Source organism: Thamnophis sirtalis, unplaced genomic scaffold, assembly GCF_051295495.1.
Source record: "Thamnophis sirtalis isolate CommonGarterSnake01/CBP01778 unplaced genomic scaffold, rThaSir2_p1.2 scaffold_4, whole genome shotgun sequence".
Classification (NCBI taxonomy): Eukaryota; Metazoa; Chordata; class Lepidosauria; order Squamata; family Natricidae; genus Thamnophis; species Thamnophis sirtalis.
Window position 1 is genome coordinate 67,570,304 of NW_028261384.1, and position 22,035 is coordinate 67,592,338.

The 22,035-nt window shown below is 42.2% G+C and overlaps 1 protein-coding gene across 9 annotated transcripts in view; it reads right to left on the reverse strand.

Annotated features, from left to right (window-relative positions):
• HERPUD2 (HERPUD family member 2) overlaps window positions 1–22,035 on the reverse strand; it is a 249,514-nt gene that overhangs the window by 211,285 nt on the left and 16,194 nt on the right. For 6 of the 9 annotated variants that reach the window (XR_015696384.1, XR_015696385.1, XM_087713074.1 and 3 more), the window contains exons 5-7: window positions 20,438–20,557; window positions 18,088–18,411; window positions 15,340–15,454 (exon numbers count right to left, since the gene is read on the reverse strand). Coding sequence is in view for 7 of the 9 variants with exons in the window: in XM_087713074.1 (XP_087569200.1) it covers window positions 15,340–15,454; window positions 18,088–18,411; window positions 20,438–20,557 (559 nt within the window). In the remaining 2 variants the exon portion in view is untranslated. Of the gene's footprint in view, window positions 1–13,541; window positions 14,939–15,339; window positions 15,455–18,087; window positions 18,412–20,437; window positions 20,558–22,035 lie in introns of those variants that run through there. The other 3 variants (XM_087713076.1, XM_014063647.2, XM_014063648.2) reach the window with 1 other exon arrangement.

A 22,035-nucleotide genomic window follows, 5' to 3' on the forward strand; every position in this document is an offset into this window, starting at 1 on the left:
AAATTCTAGAAAAAATGGCAGTTATTGACAGGAACCCTAGACATGGACAAAGAATTTTTTGGGGAAAATATTGATGAAATATTTAGAATTAACACCAGATATGCAGCGAGACATAGACTCCCTAGAAAGGGCCATGTGAGATTTTTTTTTAAAGCAATGAAGGCAGAAGTTTTACAAAGAGAGAGATAAGATGAACCTATAAAATACAAGAAAAAGGAAATTGTAGTATTAAAACAGATTCCAAGGAGAGTAAGAGAAATAAGGAGAGACAACTAATCAAACACAGAGTAAATTTCAGATGGCTGATTCCAGATGGAACATTGGTGACTTGGATGGAGCAAAGACACAGATTGGACTCCAAAGAGAAAGCAGAATAATTTTATGAACAATATTTTGGACTACAAGAGGAAATGAGAATTAGTGATAAAGAAGAGGCAAGATGATGAGAAGGAATGGAAGAGAAGGACATGGAAAAAGAAAAAGAAGATGAAAGAGACAGAGAGAAAATAGCACTAAGAGAAGGGGTAAGAGCAAAAGAACTAAGAGAAATAAGAACAATAACCATGGAAGAAGAACTTAAATTAATGTCAATCAATATAAATGGACTGTGGTGATAAAAAGGAAAAAGATTTTCCAGAGATTAGAAAAATTAAAGTTAGACATAACTTGTTTGCAAGAAGTACATATAAAAACAACATATGAATGTATTGGAATATCCTAAAATTGGGAAATAATATACTGCTTTATCACTACAAAAGAAAAGGGGAATAGCCTTGTATATAAAAGAAACAATAAATGCCAAACAAGTTTTTACAGATGAGGGAGGGAGAATTTTGATGGTGGAATAATGATGAACAATAAACTGATATTTTTGGTAGCAATATATGCACCAAATAGCAACCAAAATGTTTTTTTATAAAAAAAATTCTATGAAAAAATAACAGAATTGGAATATGAAAATATTTGTATCCTGGGGGACTTTTATGAAATTGTGGATACAGAAATGGACTATAAAACTAGAAACTAGATAAAATTAGAAAAGCAAATAAAAAGGCAAGAAAACACTTCCTAAAGTCTTTTCAAGAATGATGGAAGAACTAGCTATTCAAGATGTTTGGCATGAATTGGGGCATTGGTTACTTACCTGATACACCCCTTCTCTAGGCAGGTTGAGACAGCAGCCATGAATGGGTTAACTCAGCCAGTAACCAATGGGACTGAGTCTATTGATTTGACATCATAGCCTCTGAGGAGTATTCTCCCGCTTCTTTGACGAAGGAGATAAGTAGACTGCTATGCTCTAACAGATTGCTCTCGATAGCTCATATCCTAGATTTCCTCACTACTGCCCCTCTGCGAACTAGGCCCACAAAGAGAAAGGGTGGGGATGGCTGATGTCTCCCACCTGCCCAGAGAAGGGGCGTATCAGGTAAGCAACCAACGCCCCATTCTCCAAAGTTGGTGGAGACAGCAGCTATACATGGGACATACCACAGCTTGGCCTGTCCACGGGAGGAATTGCGATGGCCTAAGAGACTGATGAGAAAAGTACTTGTTGAAGCACCCGTCTTCTGAAGGCCACATACCTATCCACCCTGTAGTGGCGGATAAAAGCTGTCGGAGAAATCCAGGTGGCCGCCCTGCAGATTTCTTCCACTGAGGCTTGGATAGACCATGCCACCAAGGTTGCTGCGCTGTGCATTGAATGTGCAGTAATGTTAGATGGTGGTGTGAGGTGATGTGCTTGATATGCCTTTGAAATGGAGGACCTGATCCAGCGTCCTATCATCATAGAGGAGGCCTTAAGCCTTTTATTGGTGGAGTAAAAGGAGATGAAAAGGGCCTCCATACGTCTGAACTCAGCTGTCCTACCGATGTAGATTTTGAGGGCATGTCACACGTCCAGAGTATGCCACTTTTTTTCAAGTCTGTGTGTCAGTTGGAGGCAAAAGTCAGGAAGAGTCAGATCTTGAGCCCGATGGGAGGCCGAATTTACCTTAGGGACAAAGGTGGGGTCTGGCTGAAGGACCACTCGGTCCAGATTAAACACACACAGATCAGATCTAATGGACAGCGCCGCCAATTCCGAAACCTGCCTCGCTGATGTGACAGCAACAAGAAATACAGCCTTCAGAGTCAGGTCTTGTAATGAGGCAGACCTCAAGGGTTCAAACAGTGGTTTGGTGAGAAAACCGAGGATCCTGGTGAGCCCAGGCTAGGAACCTATGGGTGACAGGAGGGTTAAGGTTGGAAGTGTCCTTGAGGTAACGTCTGACATGTGGGTAGCAAAGAGAGAGGTTCGGAACGATGCAGAGAGAGAATAGATGAAAGAGCTTTAGAGTGTTAGGAGAAAGTCCTTTTTCAAGACATACTTGTAGGAATTCCAAAACCACGGCTATCGAGGCCTGGAGTGGAATAATACCCCAAGAACGGCACAATGTAGTAAAGGTTTGCCAAGAGGATCCATAAATTCTGTTAGTAGATGGGCGTCGAGACACCTGAATTGTCCAGATTATTCTGTCAGAAAGGCTAGCCGCTGTTAAGGCTGCCAGCTCAGCCTCCAGGCAGTTAGACGAAGCCATTGGAGGTCGGGGTGATGAATGGACCCCTGATGAAGAAGGAACCTGACCATCGGAAGGCGGCATAGTGGACTCACCGATAGATTGACCAGGTTCACGTACCATTGTCGGCGCGGCCAATGCGGAGCGATTAGAATGAGCTTCCTCTTCTAGCATTTTGCGAATGACCCTCTGTATCAGGGGGAAGGGAGGGAAGACGTACAGAAGACCTGGAGGCCAACTGCACCTTAGAGTGTCTGTCCCTTCCGCCCATAGTGTCGTGTATTGGGTGAGGTATCTGAGAAGTTCTTTGTTGGATCGTGATGCGAAAAGATCCAGAACTGAAGTCCTGTACTTCGTGGTCAACTGTCTGAAGATGCAATGGCTCAGGCTCCATTCCGTCAGGTTGATGGCTGTGCGACTCAACTAGTCTGCCTGTGTGTTGTCGGTGCCTGAAATATGTTCTGCCTGGAGAGAGAGGATGGCTTCCGCCCAGATCCCCAGGTGAAAGGCTGAGTCCATGAGAGAGACTGCCCTCGTTCCCCCCTGGCGGTTGACATGCGTCTTCATTTTTTTTTTTTTCATTTGATTTTATTTGTAGGCCGCCCTTTTCCCTGAGGGGACTCAGGGCGGCTCACAGAAAACCAGGGAGGGGGGAATACAACACTAAGACGACAACACATAATAAAATAATAAGCAACATGCATACAACATTCGGGCGGGGTAATGGTCCTTATCCCCAGGCCTGACGGGCGAGCCAGTTCTTCAAAGCTGTGCGGAAGGCCTGGACGGTGGAGAGGGTGCGAATCTCTTCGGGGAGCTCGTTCCAAAGGGTCGGGGCCGCTGCTGAGAAGGCCCTCCTCCTTGTGGTTGCCAGCCGACACTGGCTGGCCGATGGAATGCGGAGGAGGCCTAACCTATGGGATCTTATAGGTCGTAGGGAGGTAATTGGCAGAAGGCGGTCTCTCAAGTATCCAGATCCACTGCCATGTAGGGCTTTATGGGTGATCAGTAGCACCTTGAAGCGCATCCGGAGATCGACAGGTAGCCAGCGCAGCTCGCGGAGGATAGGTGTAATGCGGGTGAATCGGGGTGCACCCGCGATCACTCGCGCGGCTGCGTTCTGCACTAGCTGAAGTCGCCGGATGCTCCTCAAGGGCAGCCCCATGTAGAGCACGTTGCAGTATTCCAGCCTAGAAATCACGAGGGCCCGAGTGACTGTTGTGAGGGCCTCCCGGTTCAGGTAGGGTCGCAACTGGCGCACCAGGCGTACCTGGGCGAATGCCCCCCTGGTCACAGCCGCTATATGATGGTCGAATGACAGCTGTGGATCCAGGAGGACTCCCAAGTTGCGAACCCTCTCTGAGGGGTGTAAAATTTGACCCCCCAGCCTGAGTGTTGGATTAGTGGCCAAATTTTTGGGAGGAAAACACAACAGCCACTCGGTCTTTTCTGGGTTGAGCACAAGCTTGTTAATCCTCATCCAGTCCATGACGGCTTCAAGCCCCCGGTCCATTACGTCAACCGCTTCATTGATTTGGCACGGGGCGGACAGATACAATTGAGTATCGTCCGCGTATTGATGGTATCTAATCCCGTGCCTACGGATGATCTCTCCCAGCGGTTTCATGTAAATGTTAAATAGTAGGGGGGATAAGACCGAACCCTGCGGCACCCCATATTTCAGGGGCCTTGGGGACGATCTCTGCCCTCCCACTAACACCGACTGCGACCTGTCCGAGAGGTAGGAGGAGAACCACCGTAACACGGTGCCTCCCACTCCCACCTCCCGCAGTCTTCGCAGAAGGATACCATGGTCGATGGTATCGAAAGCCGCTGAGAGGTCAAGGAGGACCAGGATGGAGGGATGTCCTTCATCTCTGGCTCTCCAAAGATCATCCATCAATGCGACCAGGCGGTTTCAGTGCTGTAACCGGGTCTGAAGCCTGACTGGAAGGGGTCTAGGTAGTCTGCTTCCTCCAAGGACCGTTGGAGCTGGAAGGCCACCACCTTCTCAACAACCTTCCCCAAAAAGGGGAGGTTGGAGACCGGGCGATAGTTGTTAAGGACAGCTGGATCTAGGGATGGCTTCTTCAGGAGGGGTCTCACCACCGCCGCTTTCAGTGCGGCGGGGAAGTTCCCCTCCCGAAGAGAGGCGGTTACAACCGCCTGGATCCAGCCTCGTGTCACCTCACTGCAGTTAGAAACCAGCCATGAGGGACACGGATCCAGAGCACAGGTGGAGGAACTCACAGCTCTCATGGCCTTGTCCACATCCCCGGGGGTAACATCCTGAAACTCAACCCAGAGCTGTTGTACTTGGTCCCCCTGAGTCTCGGCTGGAACTGCGGGTGTGGAGTCCAAGTCCGTCCGAAACCGAGCAATTTTGTCCGCTAAGAATTGGGCATATTCTTCAGCTCTGCCCTGCAAGGGTTCCCCCGCCTCCCTTTTGTTCAATAGGGAGCGGGTTATCCTAAACAGGGCGGCTGGGCGGGACTCAGCGGATGCGACCAGGGAGGCTATGTGTGATCTTTTAGCTGCCCTAAGTGCCCTAGTATATTCCCTGGTGCAGGTGGTTACCATTGCTCGGTTCGATGCGGACTTATCGGACCTCCAACGGTGCTCTAGGCATCTCCTCCGGCGCTTCATCTCCCGGAGCTCCTCGGTGAACCAAGGGGGTCTCCGGGATCCGCCGCCTCGGAGGGGCCGCAGTGGCGCAATCCGGTCGAGGGCCTCTGACGCTGCCGAATGCCACGCAGCAGCCAGAGTCTCTACCGGACTGTGGGCGAAAGTATCAGGAATAACCCCAAGCTCTGTCTGGAACCTTACTGGCTCCATAAGACGCCTGGGGCGGAACCACCTGGTCGGTTCCTCCTCCCTACAGTGGGGGTTTGGCCTCCGGAAGTCGAGCCTCAGTAGGCAATGGTCTGACCACGACAGGGGTATGATGTCACTCCCCCTCAGACCAAGATCACACATCCACTGCTCCGAGAGAAATACGAGGTCAAGCATGTGTCCCGCTGAATGGGTTGGGCCTCGGATTACTTGAGTCAAGCCCATGGCTGTCATGGAAGCCATGAACTCCTGCGCCCCATCAGAGTTTTCACCGAGCGACGGCAAATTAAAGTCCCCCAGGACCATCAACCTAGGGAACTCAATTGCCAGCTCTTGTACGTCATGCTGTCCATTAGAATAAGGACATGGGAGTTGCGTACTGTTGTCTGAAAGTGTAGGAGGGCTAGATGAATAGCCCTCAACTCCATCCAATTCATGCTGTGGGTGAGATCAGAGCTGGACTACAGGCCTTGGGTTACCTGTGAGTTTAGGTGAGCGCCCCACCCATTGAGACTGGCATCTTTCGTGACGACAAGCCACCAAGGCTCCCAGAAAAGGGACCCCTGGGAGATGGCCGGGGAGATCCACCACTCCAGAGATTGGATCAATTGGACCTTGACTAAGGAGCAGCTGCTTTTGATCTTTTGATACGGCAAAAGAAACTACTGGAGACAATGGCTGTGAAGCTGGGCCCAAGGGATAATGGAGAAGCAGGAGAGTATTTTCCCTAGTAACTGGGACAGTCGGATCAGAGGAACCAACGGTTGGTTCCAGAGGCTGACCTGCTGCTCTCGCGATAGACATACCTTCCCCTTTGCTGAATCTATCAGGGTGCCCAGATGGACTAGCCGGGAGGTGGGAACTAGATGGCTCTTGTCGTGATTTATGGAGAAACTCTGTTCCTGCAGGACCCGAATGGTGGTCCGGAGATCCTGGAGAGTTTGATTGTGTGACCTGGACAGCAAGAGAATGTCATCCAGATAGCACAATATCCATATGGGCCTGGCTCATAGATGGGCCACCACCACAGCAAGTAATTTGGTGAAGACCCGTGGAGCTGATGATAGCCCAAAGGGGAGGGCTCGATATTGGAAATGGTTGCCTGCATAGACAAACCTCAGGAACCATCCATGTTGTTTGAGAATGGGCACATGGAGGTAGCCCTCCATGAGGTCCACTGAGGTGAGGAGATCGTTTTTGCGCACTCTCTCCAGAATTGACAGGAGAGAGTGCATTTTGAATCTCCTGTACCTGATGAATCGGTTGAGAAATTTGAGATCGAGGATCGCTCTCCAGCCCCCCCGAAGACTTTGGCACAATAAAGAGATGAAAGTAAAAAACCCGTCCTACCTGATCTGGAAGCACAGGTTGGATGGCCCAAATGTGGAGCAGGTGATGGATGGCCTGCTCTACTAGGAGCCTCTTGTGAGGGTCTCTGGAGATCGGGCATGTGAGAAAGTGGTCCGGAGGGCTGAAGCACAAGTCCAAGGTTAGGCCAAATCTGACAGTGGATCTGACCCACACGTCGTTGCTGATTTTGTCCCAATGATGCATGAAGGCTGCCAGACGACCCCCGATTGGGAGGTCCTCCAGGAAGTAACTTCTGCGGTTGGAGTTGTCTCTGAAGGATTTCTTGGGATGAAATTTCTGGTTATTCCTGCCTGATCTACTGGAGAAGGAGGGTCCCTGTCTGAGAGGTGCATGACATTGAGGACGGGGGTTGGAGAAACCCCCGTCCTGCCCTTGAAAGGGCTGCCTGCGACAAAAGAATTGGTTCTGAGTATCTTGCTTTTTGGTAGCAGCCTGCAGGACCTTGCGTTTATCTTTAGATTCCACTAACAAAGGTTCTAGTGGTGGACCGAAGAGAAGATTGGAAGAATAGGAAGAGGAGGCGAGCCTCCACTTAGCATGGGCATCCGCCTGCCACTGTTTAAGCCAGAGAAGCCAGTGAGAAGTGATAGAGGCAGCAATGGATTTGAGCGCGAAATGGGCCGCATATAAGGCTGCATCTGCAGTGTACTCCAGGGCCGCTTTCAATTTATTAATGTCCCTGCGTGCCCTGGAATCCCTAGCAGGGAGTCTCTCCTGAAGTTGCCTCAGCCAAAGGAAAGTAGAGCGGCTGAAGGAGACCTGGGCATGGATGGTCCATGCGGAGGCTTGATGCCCTTTAAAGAGCATTTGTTCAAACCTCTTGTCCTCAGGACGAAGGGCTTCCTCAGACATGGCCGAAGCCACATTTGGGGAGGATAAACTCACCACAGGCAAGTTGACAGAACTCACCACAGGCAAGTCGATCTCTAGAGCATTGGAAAGCTCTGGCCCCACATTGTAAAGACGTTTGTCCAAGGTGTTGGGGAGAGGGCCTGTACCTGAGGATACCCACTGGTTCTGGACGACATTGATAAACAGGGCAATGGAATCACCTCTTTCTCTACCTTGGGTTGAATGAAGAGAGGATCTGTAGTGTCAGTCTTGTCCGCCTCCGATCCTTGGGTAGCCTTGGGTGCAGGAATGCCCGCTATTTTCTTTGTATTAAAGAGAAGAGATCGAAAGATAGCTGGTTTAAAAAGGCCTACAAATGTGGGAGGATCTTGTGGACGACCCTCAGAGAATTTCGAGCTGGGCATTCCTCTTCACCAAATACCAATGGTTGACTGGAGGTACCAGGGATTTCGTGAAAAGAAGAGGCTGAGAGGTCACCATGTCTGCACCTGGAACTGGAAGAACCTGTGTGGAATAGAATGGTTAGAAGACCTGTTTAAGACTCGCCACTATGCCCCGTTCGATAGCATCAGATGTTAGTGGCCATATCCGGAGTGTAGGGCAGCAGCCTGAATGGAGAACCATCCACCTGGGACAAGAGTTCCCCATCCGGGGTGAGACTCCTGTCATCATTAGATTCATCCCCTCCCAAGGTCGCCTGTACCTCTGGCTTCCTCAGGCTGAATGATGGAGGCTGCAGGAAACAACTTGTCCTCAGAGACAGATGATAACTCAGGAGGACGACTAGCCTGTAGAGGCCTTTGGGCCTGGAAGGGATGTGGCTCTGTGTGCTTGGCTTTTTTCCTGGCCTTCTTAGGTGGTGCCTGTGGAACTGGGAAGCCTTCCTCTGAAGGTAAGTTAACTGTGGCCCCCTGAGTAAACCCTGGGCTTTTGGAAGGAGGCTCATTGGCTGGAGCATCTGGGGCAGGCCTGTGCTTCTTTTCCCTGGGTTTGGGAGGTCCGATTGCTGGACTCAGGGCCTGGGAGGCTGGAGGGTCCTGCTGATCCTGAATGGGATTGGAGGCTATGGCCAGTATTTACAACCCTGCAGGAAGATGAGCTCAAGTCAAAATGGCTGCCAGGACACTTCGCGCCCAAAGAAAATGGCTGCCGAGGCTGAGAAGCCCATGGGCCAGGTTCTGCGAAGCTGAAGTCCAGAAAGGGCAATGAGAAGCCCTGTTGGGATGCCGTGGAGTTGACGGATCTGTGATGTCAGCAGCTTTGCGGCAGCAGTGGCTTGTAGGCGGCAGCGAAGGATTCACGGCTCCTAAGGCGGTGCTGAGCAAGCGGCAAGGCTGCACGATGGCCGGAGCCTCCAACGGCCGATGCCAGGCAGTGAGGAGCAATAAGAGCCCATTAAAGCTGCAGTTAGAAGCTGAGAGGCTGAAAGCCCAACTTCACGTGGCCGCTTCTCCTGACGATCCTGAGATGATGTGGAAGCCTGCGCTCCAGCAAGGAGCAATCGCTGTCGTGATGACAATCCCTGCCTTCCACAGCCAGGAGATCTTTTGGAATTATTTCTTTAGTAAAAAGCCAATTAATTCTTTTCCAGATAGTGAATCTGAAGTATTTATCAAGTTGAGGAGAGCAATTTAGCACAGCCAGTCCAATTCGAACTGAGTCTAAAAAAGCGGGAGAACACTCCTCAGAGGCTATGATGTCAAATCAATAGACTCAGTCCTATTGGTTACTGGCTGAGTTAACCCATGCATGGCTGCTGTCTCCATCAACTTTGGAGAATGCATTCCAACAAAAACCAATATTCATTTTATTCAAACAGAGATATATCTATTTCCCTGAAAATATGTCTATTTCCCTGAAAATAAGACAGAAATAAGCACTTGGCCTTATTTTCAGGGAGGACATTATTTTTGAGGTGCAGGAGGCCCCTTAACCTCGGCCTATGGAGCAGCTGATCCAGAGAGGGCCGGACGTGCTGTCTCTGTTTCTGACACACTCTTGCCAGCCCTAGCGTCACTGGGACTGCCGCTCTTTTTGCAGCCGCCACTAAGAGAAGGGGGGCAGTTAACTAGGGTTTGCGGGAGCAGCCTCCATGAAGCCATTCTGTGTGGATGGCAAGTGCATATGGGGCACGTGGGGCATGTTACCCCCCCTTTTCCTCCTAAGAAATGGTGGGGGACTGGCTGCACATACATTTAAATATTTTAAAGAGGGCTTATTTTGGGGGGGGAGGACTTATTTTAGCGTATGAGTTCAAAAGTCCAATTGGGCTTATTATCCGGGGAGGTCTTTTTTTAGGGGAAACAGGTCTGATAGAATGACAGCAGAACTGAAAGCCAATGTAAAAGAAATAAGTATTGAAACAAGCAACTGGGCAGATCATAACCCAATAAAAGTTATATGGAAATGACAAAAAAGATCTTTGAGATGGACATTGAATCAAGAAATACTAAAAGAAAAGGAATGTATCCATTTTAGGAGGAAAGGACTAGATTTTTTCTTCAAAGAGGATAGAAATTTATGGGACACAACCAAAGCATATATCAGAGTATTAGTTATAACATACAGGGGGAAGCAAAATAGAAAGAAGAAACAAAAACAAAGAATACTAGAAGAATATAAGACTTTAGAGACAGAATTACAAAAAGATCCACAAAAAAGGAAATACAGAATCAAATGGACTTAATGAAACATAAAATGAGTTTAATGGAGAAAGAAGAATTAGCACGCAAAATTAAAAATGTTAAACAACATTTCTTTGAAAATGCTAACAAACCAGGAAGATGGCTGGCATGTAAATTAAAAAAGAGAGAGAGAAAGAAGCCAATAGACAAATTAATGAACAATGAAGGGAAAATTTGAACATTATTTGGGGATACCAGTTTGGTTTCAACAATGGAAGCCACCCAAATATTATTAATATGGAAAACATTGTCAGATATAAGGATATTTTGAATGAAGGGGAACTTAAAACGAAAGAAGAAATGAGTGAGCAAGGGATTGATATAACCTGGTATTCTCATGTGTAGATACAGTCTAGATATGAGAAAGATGCTAATTACAGAGTTTTTACAAAGAATTAATGGAGTTAGATAAAATTCTAATAGGAACAGAAGAAAGATTAATTAAAAAAACCTATATAATTACTTATTGGGCATAAAATTGGAAGAAGAACAAGTAAAAGAGACAATGATAGCACGGGCGAAAATTTTTGGCTACATGATAGAATTGGATAAATGGCAGAAATTGTGGGATAGGAATTACAAATTAACAACGTCAATTGCATATAAAGAGAATTTGCATAAGATGTTTTACAAATGGCATCTACAACCGGCAAGGTTGACAAAGATGTTTAAAAACAACTCAGCTAAATGTTGGAAGTGCCACCAAATACCTAGATCTTATTATCATATGTGGTGGACATGTGGAGAGGCAAAGAAGTATTGAACAAAAAATAAGACATGATTGGAAAAGACGATACAACAATGTATTAAGCTGAAGCCAGAAACATTTCGGCTAAGAATTCTACCTGAAATTTATAATAAAGAGAATGTATATCATTCATGTATTAACTGCAGCTAGAATTGTATTTGCGCAACATTGGAAAAATGTAAAGATTCTTGTTGACGAGAAGGTGATAAGGAAAATATTAGAATGTGCAGAAATGAACAGATTAACATTAGCAATTAAGGAGAAAGAGCAAACTGAATATTATATGATTTGGGAAGTATTTTACCAATGGTAAAATAGAGAGAGAAAAAAAGGAGTTTGGAAATGAAGCAAACTAAAAAATAAGTAGATAATACTACTATAGCTATAGAGCTATAAATAAGATGAAAACTGTTAGTATGTGTATGATGAGAATAATGATGTTTAATGTTGATATGATATTATTACTAGAAGATATTAAGAAGAAAAATGAAGAGTTCCATAGCATTTAAATGCTCAATATATTATAATACTTAGGGAAATGTTAATATGAATGTGAAAGATGTGGCAAAAGAGGAATGATGTTGCACAGAGATGTTTGTACCCAGATAGCACACTGCATAAGGAAAGATGGAATGTTTATTTTTGTAACTAAAAAAATATATGGAGAGGAAGAACCAAAGCCTTCTCTTCCGCAAAGTTTGTGTGCAATGTCAAAACAGTTATCATTATGGCCATTAACTATTTTTTTTTACAGACAACCCAAAATGGCCAGGAAAGGATTGAATTGCCTTTTGCCATCAAAATTAGTAGGCGCTCAAATTCATCTTAAGCAGGTAAAAAAAAAATCAAGAATCTAATGGCATATACAGCGCTAAGGGCCAACTAAATGACAGTCTTGATATTTGTACTATACCTAATGGATTAAAATGTCTTCTAGAATTAACATTTTAATGAACATTAGCAATTTTAAAAAAAATTAAATGAATTTACTTAAGATGTAAACCACCAGGCTTACATTGTCCTATTTTAAACACGGTTGCATAAATTAGTAGTTGCTAAGAACTGATTACTTTATGGCACATCATAATCATTCAATTGGAGACCTTTATAATGAATTACTTTTTTGAATAGGCTGGCTATCAGCAACCATGCAGCTCTTTCGTCCCTCTCCTGCAACTCCCTGTCACACTGCCGGTAGTTAGATTTTTTAGCAGTTCTGGCTGATCTCACCACTGGCTGACCCCACCCATTGCCCCTCCCCTCCCACTCACTACTTGCCTGACATGAGAAGAGATTTGCTCTGGGTCCACCACACTCATCTTGTTGCTAGGGGTGAGTGGAGCAGGTCGCATTGTGCCCATATCATAATGGGTCCCGGGAGGACGGGACCAGTCTCCCACTTTGTGAAGTGCGCTAAATTTTGCTGTGTTGCGCAAGGTGCTGCAAGAGCACCTAATGGCCTGCCAGCTGTTCTCATGCCTTGTACAGCAGTGAAACTTAGTGCATCCGAGGTACTCCCAGCACCAACAAAGGCTAGAAGTAGCCGCCCACCGTTTTTTGATTCAGTCTGTCGGGCAGCAAAACCCCTGGATGAAACACCAGAGAATCAGAATCAGGAGGGGGAAGGGGGGAGACACACACAGAGAGAGGGGGGATATACAGAGGGGAGATACAAAGACAAGGGAGGAGAGGGAGGTTGAGAGGGTGAGAGATATAGAGAGGGGGGAAAGAGGGTGAGAAATTCAGAGAGTGGGGAGAGGGGAGGAGACAGACATAGAGATGCAGAGGGGGGGAGAGGGCTAGGGGGATAGATACTGTCAGGCCTCAAGCCTACATGGAGAGAGAGGAGGGGAGACAGAGATTAGATAGGTAGGTAGGTAGGTAGGTAGGTAGGTAGGTAGGTAGGTAGGTAGGTAGGTAGATGATAGATAGATAGATAGATAGATAGATAGATAGATAGATAGAGACAGACAGACAGACAGACAGACAGACAGACAGACAGACAGACAGACAGACAGACAGATATACAGGGAGAAAGGGGGAGATAGAGGGAGAGGGAAAGAGATACTGAGAGGGGGGAGATACAGAGAAGAGATGAGAGAGGGGGGAGAAAAAATACAGAGAGAGAGGTAGGGTGAGATAGATAGATAGATAGATAGATAGAGAGAGAGAGAGAGAGAGACAGACAGACAGACAGACAGACAGACAGACAGACAGACAGACAGACATCATTTGACATCCTTTTAGATGTCAAAAGGGTTTTGTGGCTCCGGGTGTTTAACAACCAGTTTTCTGCCCTAATGACCATCTGGGTAGGCATGGCCAGTGTGTCATGTCACTGAGTAGGATTGAGTGATGTAGAGTTGTCCATGCCCACCCAGGTTTTGTGGCTCCCGGTGTTTCCTTTTCTATGGGAAACAGGTCTAAATGGCTGTTGAGGGTTTACGGTTGCAGACCCTTGATATAGGCCAATCATTGAAAAATCATGAAATCTACCATAATACATTATTTATTTGTATTTCTAGATTATTATATGCATTGATTTTTAAATAAATTACTATTGCACCTAGCATTGTTCATTTTGAGATATCCTTAGTGCTCACTGGGCTTCGTTGTTTTCTTGCAAACGTTTCATTACCTAAACTAGGTAATATTATTAGTCCTAGACTGACTTAAAAACAACCAAGCTCAGAATGCACAGAGATCTCATTTTAATCCTAAACTACACATTTTTTCTTGTATTGATGCTACTCATTTTGATATATGTAGCCTCTGGATCTATTATGTCTGCCCAACTCCCAAATATCACTACACACACGAGAACAGTAATTTAGATTATGCTGCTATAAATAATATACAGTAGTTAACATGTATACAACATTCTTTATGATTTGTATCAGAAATATTGAACCTTTCTCATGCAAATTAATACTTAAGACTTGCAGATTAGTTTCCTCAATACTACAACTAAATTTAAAAACTTTTTACATTCATCTGTGTGTCCTGAACTATTTTTAAAATAGTTTTCTTATCAATTAAATGTTTGTAATGCACTTAGTTATTATCTACTATCCTCAAAATGCTGCTTTATTATTAGTATCATGAGGAAAGTGGGAAAACCTAGAGAATGTGCCACTATTGCTAAAAACTGTAAGCACAATATACATTTTTGATATAAAATTTTTTTTAAAAAGAAACAATAAAGATTCCAACACAAGGGGGGGTTACTCTAAAGGAGCTTATTTCTACTATTATTGGTAAGATTTGTAATTTAATAACACTTCGAAGAAAAGGCATTTCACACCAGTTACAGGTTCCTACCCTCAGTTAATACAATTAAAACAAAAACATGAAAGACCAATTTTTACATTTTTCTTCTTTACAGAAAAATATTTCTAAAGAATTTACTAGTCCATTTCTGCTTAATATATTCATTAGCATGAGAAAGCTGAAAGAAAAGAAACCACATTTGTGTACAGCACGATCAGAATATTTATACTGTGTGTGTATATGTAATATATATATAAAATACATACACACAGTATGTTTGTGTATTATATATTATACACACATACATATACACACATATACACATACACATGTGTACATACACACATATATACATATACATACATACATACATACATACATATACATACATGTATAATGATATTTAAAATACCACTCTCCCAGAGTCAACTTCCATGTTCTATTAGTAATTCCTCCTTTGTTTAGTTGCCAACTTGTGGAGGTCCTTCGGGAATGAGGGATGTAAAGAAAGTGGTAATGAAAGACCATGCGGAAGCCATAAATCCAGGAGGCTGTTCTGCATTGACATCACCAATGTCTTCACCACTATCTTCTTCAATACCTTCATCCATGAGACGTTCCTTTATATATATATATATATATATTAAATATATATATATATATATATATATATATTTAAAAAAAAACTGAATTATTTAATGCAATTTGTATTAACAGAACTACTGTAAACTATAGTTTCTTGGAAAACATGTGTCCTTCTATCTAGATACCAATATAATGTATTCCTCTTTGCAAATTTGATAAATTATAGACAAATCAACACTATGCTTATAAATTGTAAAGAATAATCAGACATTGCAATGTAAAATAAATTTATTCAGTTCTGATTTTAGTAAAACTTATTCTCTATTAAGCATGCATTAAATCATCTTATTTTTATTTCTTAAATTTAGAGTTGAACTCTCATAAAAAAGTAGTTCTTAAATTTAAAATTAGTGGTGTTGCTCAATTCATCTCTTACCATTTCTTCAAGACCAGCATTATTTACATTTTGACCATCATGGTTTATATCTGCATTGTTTGCTGCAGGCTGTTGGATTCCTTCTTGCCTGAATGGGAACCACCCAGCTTGGTGCCTTTATAAAAGACATTGACAAAATTACTAAAATGAAATAAAATATTTAGGTCAGCAAATAATATAAAGCAACAAATAATAATAAATCAGTTAAGACTAATAGCATCTAACTCATTCTTCCCCATCACTGTGCTTTCCAGATGCGTTGGGAGTACAACTTGTAGAATTCCTGAGTCAGATACATAGATATTTTTGAATGTGATTAAATGTATTGGATATAATTTCATGATGTAAAGTTAAAATAATTCAATTATATATTTTTAGTAAATGTAACATATAAAATGAACACGTAGAAGCAGTAACATTTTCTGTTTTAATTTAGAAGAGCACATGACAACTCACTGTAAATTTTATAAATGTTACTTATTGATCAGCTTTCAGGAATGAAAAATATTTATATTTACTGAACAAAGGATTAGATTTTACTGTAAACTAAAAAGTTCAGTAGATTTCAGTGAATCTAAATATAATTAAATTTGTATAAAACCACTAATAAGAGGGGGAGAGGGAGGGGAGGACAGAGGAGAGGAGGAAGATGTCCAACACTCACTGCCAGTTTCCCACAAGAAAATTCAATGGGGAAGCCAAGAGGAAGTAAGACATTGCTCTGGAACTGATTTTTGACCACTGGTGGTCATTCTGAATCTCTGTTTAGGTAAGAAAATATCTCTGAAATGATAACCTAATGGGTCAGGAGTTTGTCTACTAACAAATAAAGATATAAAAATACACTGAATCATCAGGATTCCGTGATAGAGAAAAATTCAATTGAGTTCAATCTTTTGATAGCTTACTTCTAAAGGACAGAGTCTTGCCAAACTAAAGCTGTAACTGTCTAACCTACTAGAAGTATCTTCAGAGATAGTAGGTTGTGGCTATCCTGAACCTCTTTCACCACCACCACCCATCCAGCTTGGAACTGCACAGCCTCTTAATCCAGGCTTCTCTCTGGAAAAAATTGTGTTGCCAAAATTTTCTCCCATTGCCCCTGCAGATGTACATTCCATCACATACATTTTATATATTTTTAAAATAAGCATTTAAGATATTAAATAAACTTTAAAATAAAATTATATAATTAACTGAACGCTTGACCATTATGTACACTTTGCGATTAAGATCCTTCTAAATTCAGTTTATGGATTTTCTAATATATAGCACCAGGATTCTCACCTTAGTTATGAACTCAGTGGCTAAACTTAGGCAAACTATTCATCCCTCAGACTCTCATGGTTTGTCTTTCCACTAGTAAGTGTTACTGGAAGAATTAGATTATATAATGATGGGTACAATAGTTTTTATTTTGTTCATGATCCATTTCTGTATTAATATAGATATTCCAATTAACTTTTTCAAATTTTAGAAATGTGTTGTAAACTTACATGTTCATAGAGTCTTTTTAGGGTTCCTTTTCATATTTAAATTCACAATTATTTTTAGATTCTAGTATTACAGAAGTTAGAAAGGATGTCAGCTGCTATGCAGACTAATCACAAGTTGAAATGAGCCAGATACAGTAGCAAAAGTATACTGTTTTTTAGATAATTGTATGAATTTGTATGAAAAATATCTCTATCTCTATATCTATCTATCTATCTATCTATCTATCTAATTTGTGCTGATAAATAAATAAAGGGAGACTAGTATAGATCTATTTCAAGCTATTTAGCTCTCATCAGCTAGCCATACCCTTACTGGGATTCGAACCTGTGCTGTATGGCATCTTAGGCAAACGTCTTAGCCATTAAGCCACAGGTCTCCTCCTTATCAGCTGAAGCCAGGGAAGAAAGTATATATTTAGTGTCACAACCCCTGGTAAGCCCCAATTATGGGAGGAAGCTAACTGCTTCCATTATCTGTCAATCGGCTCGTCACAAGAGTCCATCACGACAGAAACCCAATGTTTTTACTGTTGCTTTTGTTATATTTGTGTTTTATTTGTGCTGATAAATAAATAAAGGGAGACTAGTATAGATCTATTTAGTCTCCCTATATATACTAGTCTCCCTTTACAGAAAGAAACCCAATGTTTTTACTGTTGCTTTTGTTATATTTGTGTTTTATTTGTGCTAATAAATAAATAAAGGGAGACTAGTATAGATCTATTTCAAGCTATTTAGCTCTCATCAGCTAGCCATACCCTTACTGGGATTCGAACCTGTGCTGTATTGCATCTTAGGCAAACGTCTTAGCAATTGAGCCACAGGTCTCCTCCTTATCAGCTGAAGCCAGGGAAGAAGGTATATATATAGATTGCTAACAAGACAGCCATCTTTTTAAATATACAATTATCCAGGAAGAGAAGATGCACTGATTTTCCTAAACTAATCTTAGGGGTGTTTTAAATGCAGGTGATGGTGCTACACTGTTTAAGTACTCCAAATTAGACCATATGGGGGGAAAAATAACTGTAGCATTTACACCATGTTCATAAAATAGTAAATTGCTTAACTGTGTAACAGAAAAGTTTAAAAAACCCTGCAGACTAATCCATGTATCTGTTTTCAAAATGAGTGTTGGGGAGTCTAAACTGATGAAGTTCACAACAAAATATATAATGTTCAAACTTTTCCAGTTTTTCAAATTTAAATTCACAAAATTATGTTATGATATAAATATATCATATTTACTTACAGGTAAACTAATAACATAGCTCCCATCACCATAACAAAGCGACTGAAGGATGAATAGAAATATACAATACTAAGAAGAATAGCGGCTCTGGAGAATGTGTATATCCAGTCCAGCCAATCTCTATTGAAGTCCTCTTCATTTATGACTGGGCCTCCTTGAGCATTCATCTGCACATTTTGATTTATAGGTCTATTCTCCTGTGGAGCTACATTTGGAGCTGCTGGGGCTTCATTTGCAGGAACATAATCAGAATTTGAGGGCTCCGGAACTGGAGGACTGGTAGACTCAGGACTGAGGTTTTCCTGTGCTGAAAGTGCAGCTTGACTATAAAAGAAATAATGAATAGCTTCTCAAAAGTAAGGCATATTAGTTAGCTACCTATAATATGCAGCAAAAGAATCTCATCATAGTACTTAAATCAGTTGCTGTAAGAAAGGCACCCATCTCCCCTGGATGAAATAAGATTATCTCGCACTGATAGCTGAAATAGGCATTTTAAAAATCAGCCTGAAATACTGAAATTATGGACAGATAACTGTCCTCAATTATACATTGCTAATGTATAATGGCAATTAGGACCAGAATTTCCACTGTTCAGTAATGAAGATATATTTGGATCAGGGTACAGCAAGGCTCAATGAGTGTGCATGGGGGTGCCAGGGAGGTGTAGACAGGCTCAGGGAGGGTATATAAGGATGTGAGTGAGGTATGATGACATTCAGGAGGGCGCAGAGAGTATAAGGGAATGTGTAGTGATATGAGGGAGTTGCAATGAGAATTTCGGATGGTGTGTGTCTCCAAGGGAGGGTGGGAATTGGGGAGGGTGTACAGCTCATGAAGGAAACATAGTAAAGGTCAGGGAAGAAATATGAAGGTGTAAAGGAGGAGGTACAGCAAGGCTTATTTTTTCCTTCAATCTCATTGAATTATCATGAATAAGATTAATCATGCCACTAAATATGACAAATTTCAACCATGTAAAGTGATTTCCCCTTTGACACAAATGTGCAGGTAAGATAAATTTTTACATAAAAAAAACTGGAAATATGGGAGTGTGTCTTAACATTGTATTCTTCTGCATTTCTAATAAAATTCTTCCCAAAATACAGTTAGTCTAAGGGATGGAAATTTTCACTTTGTAATAACTTTTCTCTATAATAAAGCATATCTCTGAATCAGCCACCAAACAAAAATAAAACTACCGTATTTTCACCCACATAACCCGCGGGTTATATGCGGTTTTTACATGCACAGCGCCCCCCTGCGGGTTATATGCGTGGGCGGGGTATATGGAAGATATTTTACACGATCGGAGGCTTGCACAGGCTTGTTTCTCCGTTTCTTCCCCCACCCCGATCTCAGCTGTTTCCTTCTCCTCCGTTCCTTTCCTCTTCCCCAGCTTGCGCAGGCTTGTTTCTCCGTTTCTTCCCCCACCCCGATCTCAGCTGTTTCCTTCTCCTCCGTTCCTTTCCTCTTCCCCAGCTTGCGCAGGCTTGTTTCTCCGTTTCTTCCCCCACCCCGATCTCAGCTGTTTCCTTCTCCTCCGTTCCTTTCCTCTTCCCCAGCTTGCGCAGGCTTGTTTCTCCGTTTCTTCCCCCACCCCGATCTCAGCTGTTTCCTTCTCCTCCGTTCCTTTCCTCTTCCCCAGCTTGCGCAGGCTTGTTTCTCCGTTTCTTCCCCCACCCCGATCTCAGCTGTTTCCTTCTCCTCCGTTCCTTTCCTCTTCCCCAGCTTGCGCAGGCTTGTTTCTCCGTTTCTTCCCCCACCCCGATCTCAGCTGTTTCCTTCTCCTCCGTTCCTTTCCTCTTCCCCAGCTTGCGCAGGCTTGTTTCTCCGTTTCTTCCCCCACCCCGATCTCAGCTGTTTCCTTCTCCTCCGTTCCTTTCCTCTTCCCCAGCTTGCGCAGGCTTGTTTCTCCGTTTCTTCCCCCACCCCGATCTCAGCTGTTTCCTTCTCCTCCGTTCCTTTCCTCTTCCCCAGCTTGCGCAGGCTTGTTTCTCCGTTTCTTCCCCCACCCCGATCTCAGCTGTTTCCCTTCTCTCTTACTCGTCGCGGGTTATATGCGTGGGCGGGGTATACGGAAGATATTTTACACGATCCGGAAAACCCGCGGGTTATTTGCGTGGGCGGGTTATTTGCGTGGGCGGGTTATATGGGTGAAAATACGGTACTCTTAAATAATCAAGTTTTATAACTCAATAATTCTAGTAAATGCTTTAACAAATCTGTATTTTTATTTCAGAATTGGTTGGTTAAAACTAATATATTTAAAAAAACCAATCTAGACATTGTTTTACTTATCAATCTTCCATCTGAGTATTAATTAAAATCATTTTCTATTTATACTTACTATTGCATATAATACTGATGTGCATACATCTGTTGCCACCATAACATCTGGAGAGGGCTGATAGTAGGATATACTGGACACCCAGTTGATATTCCTTGCACAGGAAACTGATTATCTACACTGTTAGAAGCACACAGAGATATAATTATATATCTCTGCTTTATATAACAGAGGTACAAATAGATAAAATATATGAGCTGCAAAAATTCAGGTACACAAAGAATAAGAATTTCTATATCTCTTTGCTTTCCACTAGCAGTTGGGATTTTTGAAGCCCAGATTTGGGTAGGCATGAAGTTAAAGAATGTATTTTTTACAAAATGTATATGGCTCTATCAAAGAATCTAAGGTAGTTTGTAACTGATAAAACATACAATAAAATCAGAACAATAATTGAGTTATCACACTTCCTCCAAATAAATATAAAACCCAGTCTTATTTTAGGAAAATCTTACATAGAAAAGAATGAACAAGAACAATGATATATTAAAAATAATATAATTTCATAATCCCCCGTGGTTTATAATTTAAAAATAATAATACCAAGTGTTTAGCAAATATGTAGAAGATTGCAATAAATTGAAAAGAACTGAATACTATCACAAAATTTAACGTGTCCCAAACCAATCTCCAACAGAAAAGGTGAGTATCCATTTATTTCTATAGAAAAGTCAATATAAATTCTGGAAGATAAAATGCTGGCACATTCACTAACTGCCTTCACACCAAAGGCTTCAACAGTTACTTTAAGAAGTTATGGCTATACCTGTTGTTCCCTTCTTCATCAACTTTTTCTAGGAGTGTCATGTTTTTAATTTGAAAGCTAGGAGGCAAACTTTCTGATATTTGAAAGCTACTCTGGAATAAATAAATAAGTTAAATAAATAAGTAAAAACTATAATGTAAGTAACCTGGAAACAAATTATTTTTATTTTTTATTATAATAATACTTTATCCCCAAAAGTGTGTATAACGTAATTATATTATGCTTTCAAGAAAATAAAAAACCTTGACAGAATAACTTAGCAAAATATTGTTACATTATGTTAAAAATGTAACCAGGCTTGCATACAATGATTTACTAGCAAAGATGATGATTTAGTTATCAAGAGGAAATGCTAAAATAGTAAGTTATTATCACTGTTTCTTGGATTATATTTATTTATTCATTACTTCAATTTACCATTTTTTCGGAGTATAAGACGCATCAAGGTTTTGAAGAGGCAATTTTTTTTAAAAAGGTAGGTAGGTATAGGGAGAGAGAGGGAGAGAAAGAAAGAGAAATACAGTAGGTAGGGAGGAAGGGAGGGAGAGAGAGGGAGGGAGGGAGGGAGGGAGGAATACAGTAGGTAGGTAGGCAGGGGAGTGTGTAGGTAGGCAGAGGGATAGAGAGAGAGAAATACAGTAGGTAGGTACGGAGAGAGTAATAGTAGTATCTTTATTACGGTCAAAGACCAGCAATATACATTTGTCTTTACACTATATTAAAAATACTAACATTAAAATATAATTAACAGTATTTACATTAACAGTGGATAATAACATTACGGTCCGAAGATTGTTAAAGGTATGTCCAGATAATTGGTACAAGATAGTAC